At 42.7% G+C, this 18,032-nt stretch overlaps 2 protein-coding genes across 2 annotated transcripts; both read left to right on the top strand.

Moving 5' to 3' along the window:
* Nucleotides 1-262: 262 nt before the first annotated feature.
* Nucleotides 263-2,155, top strand: lsm5 (LSM5 homolog, U6 small nuclear RNA and mRNA degradation associated). The gene is made up of 5 exons (XM_034560160.1): nucleotides 263-396; nucleotides 1,388-1,483; nucleotides 1,577-1,604; nucleotides 1,685-1,757; nucleotides 1,854-2,155. Exons 1-5 carry the CDS (start codon nucleotides 351-353, stop codon nucleotides 1,884-1,886), a joined length of 276 nt encoding a protein of 91 aa, XP_034416051.1. The 5' UTR covers nucleotides 263-350; the 3' UTR covers nucleotides 1,887-2,155.
* A 3,770-nt stretch (nucleotides 2,156-5,925) lies between these two features.
* ezh2 (enhancer of zeste 2 polycomb repressive complex 2 subunit) lies at nucleotides 5,926-17,927 on the top strand. Its single transcript, XM_034560634.1, has 19 exons — nucleotides 5,926-6,352; nucleotides 8,350-8,473; nucleotides 9,179-9,307; nucleotides 9,396-9,515; nucleotides 9,625-9,745; nucleotides 9,869-10,054; nucleotides 10,343-10,448; nucleotides 10,860-11,023; nucleotides 11,264-11,361; nucleotides 11,511-11,889; nucleotides 12,082-12,248; nucleotides 12,510-12,645; nucleotides 12,821-12,946; nucleotides 13,053-13,231; nucleotides 13,913-14,008; nucleotides 14,480-14,561; nucleotides 14,672-14,752; nucleotides 15,021-15,105; nucleotides 15,648-17,927. Exons 2-19 carry the CDS (start codon nucleotides 8,357-8,359, stop codon nucleotides 15,706-15,708), a joined length of 2,433 nt encoding a protein of 810 aa, XP_034416525.1. The 5' UTR covers nucleotides 5,926-6,352; nucleotides 8,350-8,356; the 3' UTR covers nucleotides 15,709-17,927.
* Nucleotides 17,928-18,032: the final 105 nt, after the last annotated feature.

An 18,032-nucleotide genomic window follows, 5' to 3' on the forward strand; every position in this document is an offset into this window, starting at 1 on the left:
GAAAACATGTAAGTAAATAACTGACTTCCACCGCTGGACACGGCAGACAACAGACACCGTGGAGGGGATCTATCTTGGTGACTCTGCCACCTTTGTTAAGAGTCAAACAATGACGTCACTCGCACAACCAGCGCCACCCTGTGGAAATAAGATCGAAAATAAAAATTATTACATCTTCGGGTCCTCTCAGTTTTCTGTTACACTCATTAAATTGTGTGTTTTATAGATTTATAATCTATAAAACACTGTTGCAAAATATATTGCCCATCCATCATCGATTCCGGGTTCGATTGCGTCAGACCTGCTCGCCGACGTTTCTTCTCTCGATTGCTTCTGCCTGTTGAACAAACATGGCGGCCACTCCGACCACGAATCCCTCTCAGTTGCTCCCACTTGGTTTGTAAATTCTAAATTGCGTCGCGTTTCCTTTTTAAATAGCCGATTACGGATCGATAATTTAATTCGTAGGGCGGTGGCGACCGTTCGAGGCCGGAGTTTAGATATTTGGGAGGTTTCGTCAAACGTTAATCGCGTTAAGGCGCAAACGCCTCACTAACAACGTGTCTTTGTTAGTAGTATTGTCAGAACATTTAGACAGGCAGCACCCACATTTTAATTTATTTTAATGTAGCATTTATATCCGCAGCCAAATGTTTTATTAGGAGGTCAATTTACTACGTAAAGTTCAGTAACTTTCGTGTACATTTGAGGTTCTTGTAATGTTCTGTTCGTGCTACTTTATACTTCTACCATATTTATCTGACAGCTTCAGCAACCAAACATGTTAATAGTTTTATATAATCTTAATTATATTATTTGTTACAATTGAAATGATTAGTCGATTGGCAGAAAATTGATTATCAGCTAATTTGAATTTTTTTTTACAAGGTTTTACACATTATTAATCGAGAAAACAATTGGAAGATTAAGCTGCAATGAAAATAATTATAATAGTTTTAAATGAATGCAACCGTAACCAGCTTCAACGGTTTAATCCAGGTTTTAATAATAATATAACAAATATTAGTGGACCAGTCACGATTTGAATACTTTAACTTTATTCTCAAACTTTAGCTTAAAAAAAGCAATTTTAAGACGATTTGAGATTTTATAGACAAAATGAGAAGAAGGAAAAAAAAACTAGCAGATTAATTGACAATTAAAATGATTATGTGTTGCAGCCCTGACTGATTTATTGTAATTGGCGTCAGAAAACGAATTGTTTTCTTCGTCGATTCATCTACGATTTTATTTATTTTGTCAATAAGATTACAACAAATATAGACAAATACCCAAAGACCAATCAAATCTTCCCATTAAAAAAAAAAAAAACATGTTTGCTTTTATTCGATCATTAAAAACAAATGTTGTTTCTCTCTTTTTTTAGAGCTCGTGGACAAATGTATCGGCTCCCGGATTCACATCGTCATGAAAACCGACAAAGAGATCGTCGGCACCCTGCTGGGTTTCGACGACTTTGTCAGTATCCTTTCCAGATTCATCGACGTGTTAAACAAACTGCCTAATTTGACTCTGAAATATTGTCCCAGTTCTCGTACTTAACTCCGTGTTTCAGACATGGTCCTAGAAGATGTGACAGAATTGTGAGTACACCTGGTTTTGTGCAGGTATTTTTAAGTCAACTGTTTGCTGAATTAACTCGTCATATATCTCGTCGTTGCAGTGAAATCACACCGGAGGGACGGAGGATAACCAAACTGGACCAGATCCTCCTCAACGGCAACAACATCACCATGGTATGTGAATATGCTGCGTGTTCGGTACCGGTGCGTCTTGCCACCTGTTGCACCTTCACGGTGGGATTCATGTCTACGTGTCTTCTCTTCTTGCAGCTCATACCTGGAGGAGAAGGTCCCGAAGTATGAGACGAAGAATAGTCATCGGAGGCCCAGAGTTTTTGAGTTGTTTTCCTTTTTTTTTTTAATGTGTTCCTGAGTTTGTAAAATCATCATCATTGTTTTCGAATCATTCCTTCTTGGTCTTGAGCGAGGAAGATATTTTTGTAAGATTCCCCAATTGAGTATTTGATATGGAGGAACTGCTTTACTCCTCCACAGGTTAAATTAGAACTGAATCACGCATGACAAAAAATGTTTTTCTTTTTTACAAATAAATAAGAATCACTTAAACATGAGCGCTTCTTTATTATTTTTCTAGAACTAATAGCTGTGCAACTTAAATGTGTGTGTGTATGTATGTGTATATATATATATATCACACATAGCTCTGACTGACTGGTTGTTGTTATCTGATCATTTAAACCCCTATGAAGGCCAGAATAGTGTACTCAGGCTAAATGTGACCTTTGACCTTTTGTGATGATAGGTCAAATGAATCAAATTTATACCGAAAGAGGAAACTAATATTGTATTTCAAGATGATGACGTCTCTCTGTCACTAGAGATAACCCGTTGAAACATTCCTACCTCCCACAAAAATGACATTCCAATGTCACTAAACAATCTCTACTACATTTCAGGGTCGTGTTTTTTCCTCTCAGGTTACAGTCACAGTTAAACAGTTTGAAACAGCAGGCTTCTGCATACCAGTGTTATGGGATGGGAACCTCATGTTGATGAGACAGTGCCATACTGGTGTGTCCAACATGCTACAGAGCTGGTAATCTGTTGCATTGGTTCCCAACCCAAGTCCAGCCTGACGGTCTGCATCCCCCTACGGCTCCAGAGTTCACTGAGGGGTCACCAGACCGGTAACATGGCAGCAAATAAATAAATAAATAGAACCAATTCGTCTGATTTGTGCTCTTGTAAGATTTAGTCAAACTTGTTTGTATCTCAATGGCATTTGGACCACAGCATTTGACCAGCATTATATCTTCTCATATTGACCCTTTGACCTCTTCTGTACCATTCAATGCAGGATTTAAGTGACAAATCAATCAACGAGGTGTGGTTTACTGCCACCTGCTGGTAGGAAGGTGAACCCTTTACCTCGTACAGGCTCTACTCAAGAAACGGCACAAATGAATATTATGCTAAATGCAACAACTCTACACACACATTACTTTGATTAAACTATATTACGAACTGTGTTGCATTAAAGAATGCAACGATTAATTGAAAAGTTGATTATTGTTGAGTACATTATATATATGAATATATATATACGAATATATATATATATATATATATATATATATATACGAATATATATATATATATATATATATATGTGTGAATATTAAACTGCCTGTACTCGCTACTGTTGCTGCCATACCCAGGTTTATTTATATATATATATATATATATATATATATATATATATATATATATATATATATATATATATTGATTAATTAATTAACTTCTAACGTTACCCTGCTTTGTGTTTGCATCATAGAAGACTGTAAATCAGAACATCTATCACTGGCTTTTATTTTGACATTCGTTTTAAGCACTTCCCTTTCCTTGTTTTTTGGATTGAGACGAAACCAACGGAAAACAGAAGTGCCTTTTCCGGTTTCCCGTTGTTGGCTCTCAAACAGGAATATTTCCGAATGAACCATAAAACAAACGAACAAAACGGTACACGGACCCTGCTGGACTCTTCCATTCGTCCTGAGTCTGACGAAGCCTTTGACACTGAACCCCAACAGCCTTCTATTCCTCAAAAATCCACGAAGAGGACGGGAAAGATCCACGAGGAAAGAGAGCAGGTTAGTACGGCTGCTCCTCAGCAGCAGGAGACAACCAGGAAGTTCCCATTGAAATGGACATGAACGGAGGAGTTGATCTCTCCAGCATGGACCATTCACCCTCCGATGCAGGCGATTCCAAAAGAAGACCACTCGGCTGCTCTGACTGGGTAACTCGTACATATACTCGTACTTCAATAGAACCTTATTTCAAAAAGAAAAGCTGGTGCCCCCGGATGTACATCTGTCAGAAACCCCTCCTGCTCTCAGTCCATAACCCACACTGTTGCTGAACCTCTGTGTGCACAAGGCAGACCCGCAGGCATCCGGGACTCAACCGGCGTTGCACGAGATGCGTTTGGGTTTTTCTCCGCGGGGTCCGAAAGTGAGCAAAGAGGAGGCGGTGACGTCCAGGTGGAAATGGACGCACCTGTTGCAGTCGTGAGCCACACCGTCACTGAGTGGAATGACCTCCGTGGAGAACAAGACCTTCAGTCGAGCTGAGAGCTCCACAGACATGTTAGGAACCAGCTTGGAGGACTTCACGCCTGATGAAAAAGATGATGCCTACCGGTTCCAGTGCTCCAACCCGGGCCTGTAGCGGTGCAGCGTGACCGGCCTGCTGTTCCACATGGGCGGAGAAGGAGACGTGGTTTACAGGACAGTCCCGTGGGACTGGAGGCTCCTGGCCCGGCATCACAAGAAGCCTGCAGGACCCCTGTTTGACATCAAATGCGTGCAGCAGGCCTTCACCTCCCTCGAGTTCATCGACCCCCTCTGGGCCTCCCTCCTCCTGAGCAGCTGACGGAAATACGGAGCCGGTTCGTCGAGGGGATCTCGGGACCTGCTGGACCAACTGTTGGAGAAAAAGGTGATGACCGACGGCGAGAGGGAGTCGGCGGAAGAGATACCGAACAAGAGGGACCAAGCTCGCTTTGTTATTGACACCGTGAGGAAGAAAGGTGCAGCCGCCGCTTCAGAGATGATTGAGTTCCTCGCTGAAGCCGATTCGTTCTTCTTTGAACATCTGGGGTTAATCTGAAGCCAAGTATGCTGTTGAACACTTATTTATATAATAAATAAATAAGCATACTTGGTTTAGTTACATTCCTGTTGGTGATTCTGCGTGAACGCGAGAGGAAACTTTGAGGAGGTTCAGAGCCAACTGCTGGCTTTTTTTACGGGTGATGCTTCTCTAGATGTGACATTTACAGTAAATCAAGTTCCTCCATTTATTAGCTGTTCTGGAGTTTTTCAGTCTGTTTTTCATGGAAATGTTTTTTTTCCAAGTAAATTTACACTGGTTGTCCTGGTTGACTTAGAGTTTGAGATCATGGGGACAAGGGTTCTTTTTCATTTTCCCGATGTTGTGCCTCCTCGACTCCTCCTTGAAGGAGGCGAGTTAAGGAAACGAGGACGTACAATATTGGGAAATGACAAAGACCCGTGGGAGTTTTTTGATCCTGTTTGATTTGTGATATTTTATTTGGTTTCTGATCATAATGACGTTAATTGATTTTTGTTATGCCCTGTTACCAAAAAACTGATGATGAAAAAAAAAATATATATAATGTACTTGTTATACAAAATAAAAATGTAATATATTGCTTGATGTTGTATTTCCTACTATCTTGAACGCAGCATGGACACACTGTTGAGCTATCAGCCAATGGCTGTTGAGAAGGGGCGGGGCTCAATAAACTTGTCGACCCCTGCCCTCGCTGTCTGCAAACACGAAACCTCTTTCATTATGCAAAGTGACGTGTTTTACAACTGTGCGTGTTTCAAAACACACTGTTTATCATTTACTGAACAGCTGACACCTCTGTCGTTGCTCTCATCTGAGCTGTCAGCAGGTGGAGGAGCCAGAATATATATAAACGAGAGAAGATGCCTTCACGGACCCATGAACTAAACATGGATGTTCTTTCTTTTAAAACATCTACAAACATCACAGCTGACACCGACACGCGTGAAGAGTTAAATACAAATCACAAGTCTATTCTATTACTAAGCTATTTTACGTTTCCGATGTTTTATTTATTCCGTTGACACACGAGAGAACAAAGAGAAACCTTTCCACATGTCCCTCGTTACAGGCCCCAGCCGGCAAGGCGCGTCCTCATTGGCTGGCACCGGCGATTCCAGGCCGGCCAATCGCGTGACCGCACGCTGAGAAGCCCTACCCCCGCCCCCCCCCAACGTCGGCTCCTCTGATTGGCCCAAACCGTTTGGCGCCTCTTGAATCTGCTTGCAGCGGTTAGTGGGCGGGCGTGCGCGAGGGACGGCGAGCGGTTTGAACCGAAAAGCTTCTTCTTTTTTTTTTTACCGACGGGGAAACATTGAATTCGGACAAAAAATATTGTTGTGTGGAATTTAAAAACTCTCGTGATTTCATAATCCACGAACACGGTGGGGTTTTTTTTATGACAAAAGCGGCTTAGTGCGTTGTCGCTACGTAAAAGCCGGTCTCGCGCAAAGTGATTCGCTTCCTTCTCTTTTCCCGGGAGCTAACGGCTAGCTAGCTGCCGAGCTAACACCCCCCCCCCCCCTCCCTCTCTCCACGCCCCCCCCTCCCCCATCTCCTCCCCCAACACAAAGGACGACTTCTGCCGGTGTTTTTGTCCTATCGATCCCTGATCGCTCCGTTGAATGAGGCCTGAGCTTCACGTGCAGGTAAGAGGAGCTCGCGATGCTTTTGTCAAACTAAACCTAAACTGTAAGCTAGCATCGAGCCACAAATACGTGTCAAAATGGGTTTATTGTCTGCTCTTGGATAACTTTTTTTTGGGGGGGGGGGGCAGAAAAACATCACGATTAATTGTGAACTAATTAATGCCTTTTTATGTTAATGTTCAGAGCGAGAATTAAAGCGTTTTTCTTGACACTAGGAGACACATTTTGATGAGACTGTCGTTAGCTTATGTGTAGCTAGCTCAACAAATGAATACAATATAAAGCCTTTTATTTTTGTTTTACAGGATACAACCATATTAGGAATTACTCCCGATAAGTGCAATTAAAAAGACCCACAAAATCACGTTCACAACACATGTTCTAAAATGTATAATATATATTACATTTTGTATTGGAATAAGAGTCTTTATTGCACGACAATAAATTGTAATTATTTCATAGGATCCAGCAGGGTTCACCCATGAGAATACATATTTAATTTAAGGTTTTATTTGAAGGCATAAACTAGCTGTCGTAAGCTTGAAGCTGGCTTGTTATTTGTAGCCCACCTAGTGGAAAATAAATATAACGCCTTTTATTGTTATTGGACAGGATACAACCATATTAGGAGTTACTCCTGATAAGGGCAATTAAAAGAGGAAAAACGCCCACCAAAACAAAACAAAACTCCAGCAAACAAACATTCACATGTTTTAAAATATATAATAAATTACATTTTGTATTGTGATAAGAATAAATATGCTAAACAATAACCAGATAAGTACTTTGACACAAGTATATATTCTAAAATCTCAAAATACTCCACAAGTAAATGTCCTGAATTCAAGATTATACTTAAAAGTAGAAATGCTATTATCGCAAAATGCTACTTTTAATTAAAAATACAGGAATATGCCTGTCATTAGCTAAATGTGCTTAAAAGGGGAAGTGAGTCTGCTAAATAGGCAGAATGTGTCCTTTATAAAAAGTGTAATCGTATGATTATGTTTTTCACTAATTAATACATGTAGGAACATGTTTTATGTTTTTCAATGCGTGTAGATGGAGGGTAGATTAGTGTTTTACAACTGATCAAATATGTCACGTTTATGTAAAAAGTTATACGGTTTAACCTAATCTAGTGTAGATTTGGAGTAGAAGGTAGCATAACATTGTAAGTACTAAAGTAAAAGTATGTTTAAATAGTTTATGTCTGTCTTGTCAAACAGCCACAGGGTTGATAAGGAGGATCAATGTGAACTCAGCTGCCAAATTGTTTTATTTGTTATCGAATAACAACAAGGACCAACGTTAATTTTCATGTTTAATCTTATTTTCAGTAAATGAATCTTGAGTTTTTCCCATATCTTCCACCCAACTATACTCCCGTTTCCATGATACTTCAAATGCTTGTTTGCGTCTCTCTCAGCTCTTAATCTCAACTCGGTCTGTGGCTTTTAAAGATGGCAAACTGGGTCATACCGCTGCCGACGACCACATCTCTTACAATTCTATCTAGCCAGCACCTCTCCATGACAGCCGTCCGACATGTCTAATCAAAAGTGTGAGATCTCAATCAGACCAGCCGGGCTGCTAGGCAGCGACTTGTTGATAATAATAATACACGTGGACAGATGACTGTAATCTACACGGTGTCAGGAACACATTATTTTCCTGTTCCACTCCTGTTAACTGCAGATTTGCCAAATGGGGCGAAGAAAACTTCATTTCACCTGCATTTGAACCATCTTCAATGTGAGAACTGAGGTTTTTTTTATTCTATTGTTGCTGCAGCTTCCAGATATCTGAGTCACAGCCCGCATTAGGTTTAGGTTAGGTTTTATTTTCTTTATATTCAAATAAAAAAAAAAAACGATTATCGATTCCCATCCCCGCATTCGTTTTCAGCCCCACAATCCAGTCAAAATGCATAAATCTTGGCATATAAAAGCATTCGGTGTGTAGAAACCTTCATCGTCCTCCTGTTGGCTTTGCAGGTTGATCATGGTGCTCACAGGGAAGCGCTCGGAGAAAGGTCCTGCCTGCTGGAAGAGGAGGGTGAAGTCTGAGTACATGAGGCTTCGGCAGCTCAAGCGCTTCAGACGGGCCGACGAAGTCAAGGTTGGCACGCGCACACACACACACACACACATACACACACAGCAAGAGACCTTCATGCCAAGCAGACAGTCAGATGTTGGCTGAAGGACTGGGAGATACTAAAACAGGCTGGTGGTGGTCCAGGACACACGCTCATCTGTAGCACTTAAAACTATTAAAACGATATAAACAAGCTAATAAGAGTAATTTATTATATAATAATCATCTGCACTAAAGAAGAGCCCGCAAAAATACACTCAATGTAATACAATAGACTCCCGACATCACTAATTAAGACTTTGTATCTAGTCACGAAAGCAGAAACCGGTTATGTCGGATTTGAATCGGTCTAACATGGCTCGCACTCATTTCCTCTTTACTGCTGCAGTTGTTTGTTTTTACTTCCACTTGGGACACCTTACACGTAGGCCAGTTTAGCCCTAAATCCAGTGATTTGGATTAACAGAAATGTTCATGTAAAAGTGCATTATATAATGTTAAACTGTCCAGATGGAGAGGAGGTGGTACTCGGCAATCTGGCTGCCAGCCGGCACTTGCGAATGCCTGCTTCTATACATCAATAATCAGACATGATGGCCACTCAGACATGGCGGTGAAATTAATGTGTTTTTTTTTTAATCACTTTTAGTCGGTTCAGCCATCAACATCCGGTCAAATGATGGCACGTTTCCGTTTATTCAAACATCTTTTTTCTAACTCTTCCAGAGCATGTTCAACACCAACCGTCAGAAGATCTTGGATCGAACTGACATTTTGAACCAGGAGTGGAAGACCAGGCGAATCCAGCCTGTTCACATCATGACGTCTGTCGGCTCCTTAAGAGGCACCCGAGAGGTCTGGATTTAAAAAATAAAAACCCCGTCTCTGACAAGGTGTTGTGGAATGTGTTCTGACTGCTTGTTCTCTCTGCCGTCCTGTTTAGTGCACGGCGGACAGCGGGTTCTCCGAGTTCTCCAAGCAGGTCATCCCCCTGAAGACTCTCAACGCCGTGGCCTCGGTCCCGGTCATGTACTCCTGGTCGCCGCTGCAGCAGAACTTCATGGTGCGCATGAACAAACGCACGTGGTGTAAACTGTAGACGTGAAACCGTGGCACCACCGTCGGTGGACCGTTCCTTTTAACCACAGCTGAAATGTTTGTTTTGGCATCAGGTGGAGGACGAGACGGTGCTCCATAACATCCCCTACATGGGAGACGAGATCCTGGACCAAGATGGTACTTTCATAGAAGAGCTCATCAAGAACTATGACGGCAAAGTCCACGGAGACAGAGGTGAGTGACTGTGGACACACTGAGGTTAAAGGGGAGACTAAACGGCCCGGTGAGAAGGTGTCATGTGACTCGGGAAGTCTGGCGTAAAGGATCACGGTCATAATGCCGCGTTGCGCTTCGCAGAGTGCGGCTTCATCAACGACGAGATATTCGTGGAGTTGGTGAGCTCTCTGTCACAGTACAGCGACAACGAGGAGGAGGACGAGGAGGAGGAAGAGCAGCAGGACTTCAAGGTGGAGAAGATGGAGGTGTGTGACGGCAAGGAGCATCCGGAGGAACCCCGCAAGGAGGTGCTTGTTATCAATGAGAGTGAGTCCACCTATGAGTTACCGGCGATCGTCAGCGTGTTCGAGAACTACGGAGGCCGGAAAAGGTCCTCGAGAGACAGTATTTGTTTTATTTTTTATCTTCATTCTCGTGTTTAACTCGAGGAAGAACTGACTTAGAATTAGGTGGTCAGAGGTCACCGATTGGTTGATTCTAGTTTCTTCTACAACCATAAAGTGAAAAGGGAAAGAAACCCGTGAGTACGTGGGGCAAAGAGAAGTAAAGTGTGTGTGTGTGTGTGTGTGTGTGTGTGTGTGGTCTCGTGTCCAGGCCGAACCAGCACTGACGGCACCAAGAAGTTTCCCTCTGACAAGATCTTTGAAGCCATCTCCTCCATGTTCCCTGACAAGGGATCCACCGAGGAGCTCAAAGAGAAGTGAGTTGTTTGTTAGTGCTGTGAACGTGACTGAGGGATAAGAAATTATCGTACATACGTTAATTATACATCTACTCTTTTAATTATACAGCTTCAGTTAAGTTTTCTCAAGTCTTGTCATTTTAAAATATTTAAACATCTTTTAACCATCATCTTTTTAATTATTTTGTGAGTGCTCCTTTTTAAATGCATATCAATATCGGCCCCACATATGTAGGTAATGTAGTTTCTTTATTATTTATATTCTTAGTACCACAGAAGAATACCTTTTACATGGTATTATGACAACTCTCTCAAAGTGTGTGAGAGAGGGAGAGAAAACCCTGTTGTGTGTGTGTGTGTGTGTGTGTGTGTGTGTGTGTGTGTGTGCTTAGTAAAAACATGTATTAATTGTGTGTGTGTGTGTGTCAGGTACAAGGAGTTGACGGAGCAGCAGCTGCCCGGCGCGCTGCCCCCCGAGTGCACACCGAACATCGACGGTCCGAACGCTCGCTCCGTGCAGCGCGAACAGAGTCTGCACTCCTTCCACACGCTGTTCTGCAGACGCTGCTTCAAATACGACTGCTTCCTCCACCGTCAGTACACACACACACATGCGCACGCACACGGACTTGATTCAATAACTGAGGATGCTCTGATCCGATTATACACCGGATAATATTGCCAGAAGTTGGTTTTTTTTCTTCTCGAGTATTTTGTTATTCTGAGAAAAGAGGTTATTTAGGATATAACGGGAAGTTTATCTGTCGGATGTTTTGTTCATGAAGTGTACGTGTACCTGCTGACCGTCTCCTCCGTCTTTGGGTGCTTTTTAGCTTTCCATGCAACTCCAAACACGTACAAGCGTAAGAACTTAGAGAACCTGGTGGACAGTAAACCCTGCGGCATCGAGTGCTACATGTACCTGGTTCAGGTGAGTCCGCCAAACATGAAACATCACGGCAGCGTTCATCCTTATCTGAATTTTATATTTATCTGAAGTATTACCTGATAAAAAAGTATTACTGTGACCTGCTACGTGACCATCGGTGTGTCCCCGGTTGTCGTGTTGTGATCACTCAGGACATCGGGATGGTCAGCGAGTACCCGGCGGGCGAAGTGGCGGAGCAAGCCAAGACGCCCTCGAAGCGCACGGTGGGACGCCGCCGTGGACGGCTGCCCAACAGCAGCAGCAGCCGACCCGGCACGCCGTCCGTCTCCTCGGAAACCAAAGACACGGACAGCGACCGCGAAGGCAGCAAAGAGGACGAGAGAGACGACGACAAAGAGGACGAGAGAGACGACGACAAAGAGGACGAGAGAGACGACGACAAAGAGGACGAGAGAGACGAAGACAAAGAGGACGAGAGAGACAACAACAAAGACAACGGGCGAGACAACAACAAAGACAACGGGCGAGACAACGATGAGGACAAGAAGGACGATAACACCAGCAGCTCCGGTACGATCCCTCACTCAACTCTTAACCCGTCGGAGCAACATCCTCGGTTCCTTTTACATCTTTTAAACTCTCTGTCTAAATATGTGTATGAAACACGAATAGTGTTGGTGGGAGGGAGAGGGCGGCGCCAAATGCAAAACGGAGGTTCTCGGGCGGCTCTCGTTAAGTGTTCTGTGCTTGTGTTCTGTGCAGAGGGCAACTCGCGGTGTCAGACCCCCGTGAAGATGAAGCTGATCGGTGAGGCCGAAGCGGTGGAGTGGAGCGGGGCCGAGGCCTCGCTCTTCAGGGTCCTCATCGGGACGTACTACGACAACTTCTGCGCCATCGCGCGGCTCATCGGCACCAAGACCTGCAGACAGGTGAGCGGGCGTCGACCTCTTAGACATGTTTACCATCAGCTTCATGTCCGTTTTCATTTCATTCTGCTTTTTAGTCGACAAGTTGGTCTGAACACGGGAAGGAGGGGGGGGGGGGGGAGGAATAGGAATAGGAATAGGAATAATAGTATACGTGACGTTTTAAAGCGCTCACCTGCATTTAAAAACAAATCGTATGTTTGTGGCAAAGCAAAGACGAGTTCCTGGTGGAGTTGAGAACGTTATCTTGGCCGGTTCCTGCAGGTTTACGAGTTCAGGGTCAAGGAGTCGAGCATCATCGCTCGGGCTCCCGCCGAAGACGAGGACACGCCACCGCGAAAGAAGAAGAGGAAACACCGGCTGTGGGCCACTCACTGCAGGAAGATCCAGCTGAAGAAAGGTCAGAGGTCGCTTCGACGGGGTTTATTAATGCGGACCGTCCGGGAAAAGAAGCAGATTATTGGTTCTTCTTAAAGCTCGAGGAAAACGCTTGTGACTGGTGGTGAAAATGCAGAAGATGAGTTAGTAGCATTTTTAAAAAAAAATGTATTGACCGCCGCGCCTCCTTTTCACAGACGGCTCGTCCAATCACGTGTACAATTACCAGCCGTGTGACCACCCGCGGCAGCCCTGCGACGCCTCGTGTCCCTGCGTCACCGCGCAAAACTTCTGCGAGAAGTTCTGCCAGTGCAGCTCCGAGTGTAAGACACACACACACACACACACACACACACACACACACACACACACGGCTTTATTCCTGCCGTAATTTAATTTAACGTTGCTCTCCTGCCTCGTTGGGTGCAGGTCAGAACCGTTTCCCGGGTTGTCGGTGCAAAGCTCAGTGCAACACCAAGCAGTGTCCGTGCTACCTGGCGGTGAGGGAGTGTGACCCCGACCTCTGCCTGACCTGCGGCGCCGGGGACAACTGGGACAGCAAGAACGTGTCCTGCAAGAACTGCTCCATCCAGAGAGGCGCCAAGAAGGTTCTTATTCGTTCCGCTGTACTTCAAATTTCGATTTGAAAGGCGTTTTAAACAGCTGTTGTATTCATGTTGGTCTTCTTTCCCTCAATAATAACTATTTAAACCAAATGTTTTATTTACATTTGGTCCCAAAAGAAGCTTAAATTCCAATAGTGCTAACTCTAGACCATATATTTCTTTTAATTCCAGGCTGCTTTTGTTTTGAAATTCAAACAAGAAGCGCTTCTTCTTTTTTCAATCTGAGCTTCCTGTTGAACTTTTTGTAAATTAGGTAAACTAATCGGGTGGTTTACTGTCAGATTAATGTTTGATAAGTATTCTGTAACATTTTCCTAATAGAATAGGTACGCTAATAAAAACATTACATTTATTATTTTATAATTAATATTTAACTGCAGAATTGTATTCATATTTATTGACTACTAGCAATTATTTTTGACATTTGTTTATTACTGTTACGAATGAATGTGAAATTGAAAATTAAATGTATTTATTAAGGCTCGTACTGTAATGTTTAATATAAACAACAACATTTCCAACCTCAACACATACAAAAACACAGTTTTTTGAATACATACACACACACACACACACACACACATATACACACACACACACACACACACTCTCGATGTTATACAGAAGAGCACAAACATGTCGTGTTTCTTTTCTGCTCCTCAGCATCTCCTGCTCGCCCCGTCAGACGTGGCCGGTTGGGGGATCTTCATCAAAGAGCCGGTCCAGAAAAACGAGTTCATCTCCGAGTACTGTGGCGAGGTGTGTGTGTGTGTGTGTGTGTGTGTGTGAGTGTGTGAGTGTGAGTGTGAGTGTGAGTGTGAGTGTGAGTGTGAGTGTGAGTGTGAGTGTGAGTGTGAGTGTGAGTGTGAGTGTGAGTGTGAGTGTGAGTGTGTGTGTGTGTGTGTGTGTGTGTGTGTGTGTGTGTGTGTGTGTGTGTGTGTGTGTGTGTGTGTGTGTGTGTGTATCTGTGTGTATCTGTGTGTGTGTGTGTGTGTGTGTGTGTATCTGTGTGTGTGTCCAGAAAAAAGCTTTGCGTTTACCTGGACAGATGCACACTATTTTCCTTTTGTATTAATGGGAAAAAAAGTGTATTTAATTAAATAAACCTCCACTGTTTGTGACCCAAAAAATATTTAAAATAGATCTCTTTTTTATTTTATTATTTCTGAAGAAAAGCGTTAAATGTAAAAGTGTAACACGGTTGATTTTTATTTATTTTTTTCTTTGCAGATTATCTCGCAGGATGAAGCCGACCGCAGAGGGAAGGTCTACGACAAATACATGTGCAGCTTCCTGTTCAACCTCAACAACGGTATAACACACACACACACACACACACACACCTTCACAGCCTCGCTGACAATCTGAGCTTTTTCTCCGTCGACCTTTTGGGAGTTTACGTTTGTTTTTTTTTCTCTGCAGACTTTGTTGTCGACGCCACGAGGAAAGGCAACAAGATCCGCTTCGCCAACCACTCGGTGAACCCCAACTGCTACGCGAAAGGTGAGGAGGTCGCCACGGCAACGCTCAGGTGTCACCGGGCGTGTCGGTAACGTCGTCGTCATTTGCTCACCCGTCTCTCTCTCTCTCTCTCTCTCTCTCTCTCTCTCTCTCTCTCTCTCTCTCTCTCTCTCTCTCTCTCTCTCTCTCTCTCTCTCTCTCTCTCTCTCTCTCTCTCTCTCTCTCTCTCTCTCTCTCTCTCTCTCTCTCTCTCTCTCTCTCTCTCTCTCTCTCTCTCTCTCTCTCTCTCTCTCTCTCTCTCTCTCTGCAGTGATGATGGTGAACGGGGATCACCGGATCGGGATCTTTGCCAAGAGAGCCATCCAGACGGGGGAGGAGCTCTTCTTCGACTACAGGTCGGTTTTAAAGTTGTGAGAATTAATAGTTAATTAAATCTTTTATTGAGTCTTTTGGTCGGGCTCCAGGTAACAATTGTTTTATTTTTTTGGCGAATAAACATTCAAATACGTTGAAAAAGGTTCAAATAACAAATATAAGATCCCAATAAATCTAATGGTTATTTTTAGTTAAAAGAATAATGTGAATATTCTTTCACAATTAATTTCCTCTATGAAATCTCAAACGTGTTTTTTCTTTTGTCCGATGCGTAAAGTTTCAAATATATAATAAAGGTGGAAATATTTATAAAAATAATTATAATATTATTATTATTTTTTATGTAACAAATTTGTTGCCAGTTAATTTCCTTTTTAACTTCGCCCCCCAAATATTTTGGTACACAGCTGGACTTTAAGCTGCTTTTGCAAAAGACGGTGAAACTGTCGTTTTAATTATACGATTTAGCTTTTTATTTATTATTATTATTATTATCATTATTTGATACGCACTAAAAGCTCCTGAGCTAACGTGTGTGTGTGTGTGTGTGTGTGTGTAACAGGTACAGCCAGGCGGACGCTCTGAAGTACGTGGGAATCGAACGCGAGCTGGAGATCGCCTGACTCGACTTCTCCCTCCTGTGGATCGACGACCAAGGCCTCACGCGCACGCACACACACACACACACACACACACACACACTCCTTCACTTCAGGAAAGACAGACGACTTGTCAAAATGCGAGAGCTTCAGGAAAACTGGGAATATTTGAAGCAGAGTTTTGATGCTGTTCGTTTTTTCTTTTTGACAAAGACTTTTCATATCGGTTTCCTTTTTTCTTTTTCTTTCTTCTCGTGATTTTTCTTCTGTCCACGAATCTTCCTCTTCTGTAAAGTTCAAGCTTCGGCGCGAGAAGACGATTCAATTCACGCTTCAGGGACCAAAATCCTCCCGTCGTGTTTTTATACCGCGTGAACTGAAACCAGCCAATCGATTGGCTCCTCAGGAGCGCCCGTCTGTCTGCGCAGCGCCCGTCTGTCTGCGGAGCGCCCGTCTGTCTGCGGAGCGCCCGTCTGTCACAAAGCGGCGCCGCACGTTTTTACCTGAACGTTGATCAGCAGCGATCACGATGATTGATTATCGTCAGTTGCTGTTTTTCCCGGTCGTTCGTGAACTAAACATTCTTGTGCTTTGGACTAAAATATTAATGGAGGGAAAAATCTGCAGATTAATTAATAAGGAACAGAATTAGTTGCCCAGCTAACAGAGAATGTGTTACTAAAACATATTTTGGGACGTTTCGTACATGCAAAGAAATAACTCTATCATTAATCAGTTAAATGTTTAACCCAAAGTCAGAAAATTGAAGGAAATGTGTTTTTTTCCCAAACAATTTAAGTTTAGTGATTTTAAAAATAAAAAAAATGAATCAATTATCAGTATTTCTTTATATTTCCCAAATAAAATATGTTCTTTCAAAGTTGCATCAGAAAACGAATTTCAGTCTCTGAAACCTTTAAAGAAAAGACAGAGTATTCGTTCTCCTGCTGCTTTCTTTAATTGATAAAAATATATGTATATATTTAGATATCTCTTAATATCTAAAACATCTTATTACATTATGTAATAGTCATGAAAAAAGGAATTTAGAACACCTTAAAATGTCTTTTGTCCAAACTTCAACGATGTTCAGGTCAATCAGAAAAAATGTTAAACAGCGAATTAGTTTTTCTTTCTACATTATTCGATTATAAAATAAGTTTCGGGGGGGAAGTTCTAGTCTTTTATTTTGTTGAACTCACGATGCCTTCAGGGCCCACTGGGTATAATCAGGCCTGACGTGTCTCGTCCTTTTCTTCCTCAAAGCACCAGCAAACATGTTTTATTACCGGCTTATAAACAGGCGCCGCTTTGTGACGCCTTCAGGTGCTAATGTGAAAACACGAAACCAGCACGACTTCACACGCACCGCTCTCCTTTTTAACCAAAACCACAATTATTTTTGGTATGAGCCCCAGAGGAACTTTCCTCCTGTAAAATATCAGATTATTTCACTGAATTTACAATCTTCTGTGCAAGTAGAGCGCAGTGAGACGGGCGTCTCTCTCTCTCTGCCTGTCTGTCTGCTGTGCCTTGAATCAACAGGACTCGCCTCGTCTGTCTCACTTTTAAAACCTTCTTCTGCATGATGAGGTTTATTTTTTACGTCCAATCGGTGTGAATTTGATCCGAGTCGTGTTTCCTCTTTTAACTCTGGTGCTCAGAAGACTTGAAGCAACACCAGCCTCCTCTTCCTCCTCCTCTTCTCTAATTACTAGTTAACGGCTCTGAAACCTGGTGCTTCTCTCTCGTGGGTTCCTGAACACGTCATCAGCCGTTTTGAGTGACAGTTATGTGCATGAAAACATTCTGACCAATCTGGTATGTGTGGGAACATTTAAAAAATAAATAAATGTTGATCACAAACCTTTTACTGCCGATTCAAACAAGCCTTCATTTATTCTGTGTTGGTGCATTTAACCCCCTGCACACGCACACGCACACACACAGCTTTCATTGTCAGTGAATCTGATTTAGGGGGCGGGACAAAAGAAAACTAAAAGCCAATCAGGAACAAACCCCCTGAAGTATTTACATGTTTCTGAAAGTGTTTGAACTTCAATTAAAGTGGAACAAAACAAAGGTTTAAATGTAAAGTGACGCATTTGATTCTTAACTCGCTGGTTTGAACTGCAGGTTGTTCTAGAACATGGACCACTTTGTTTCTCTGACAGGTGCTGATTTTTGTAATGTTTACAGGGATTGTTGTTCAAAGTGATGCACATTAAAATATTATAAAATCCGAACGGCTGCTTGTTTATTAATTGTCATGTAAAACACGTCAACTTCCAGTACGTATCAAATGTACTGAACAGTGTCATATGTACCATTTGAGACCCTGGTATTCA

The sequence above is a fragment of the Cyclopterus lumpus genome, chromosome 20, assembly GCF_009769545.1.
Source record: "Cyclopterus lumpus isolate fCycLum1 chromosome 20, fCycLum1.pri, whole genome shotgun sequence".
In the NCBI taxonomy this organism is placed as follows: domain Eukaryota; kingdom Metazoa; phylum Chordata; class Actinopteri; order Perciformes; family Cyclopteridae; genus Cyclopterus; species Cyclopterus lumpus.

Excerpts from the sequence above, each read along its gene's own strand:
- lsm5 (XM_034560160.1), top strand. The coding sequence starts at position 351 with ATGGCGGCCACTCCGACCACGAATCCCTCTCAGTTGCTCCCACTTG. Across the intron at positions 397-1,387 it reads CTCTCAGTTGCTCCCACTTG|AGCTCGTGGACAAATGTATC; the intron begins GTTTGTAAATTC and ends CTCTTTTTTTAG. Across the intron at positions 1,484-1,576 it reads GGGTTTCGACGACTTTGTCA|ACATGGTCCTAGAAGATGTG; the intron begins GTATCCTTTCCA and ends TCCGTGTTTCAG.
- ezh2 (XM_034560634.1), top strand. The coding sequence starts at position 8,357 with ATGGTGCTCACAGGGAAGCGCTCGGAGAAAGGTCCTGCCTGCTGGAAG. Across the intron at positions 8,474-9,178 it reads GACGGGCCGACGAAGTCAAG|AGCATGTTCAACACCAACCG; the intron begins GTTGGCACGCGC and ends TAACTCTTCCAG. Across the intron at positions 10,449-10,859 it reads ACCGAGGAGCTCAAAGAGAA|GTACAAGGAGTTGACGGAGC; the intron begins GTGAGTTGTTTG and ends TGTGTGTGTCAG.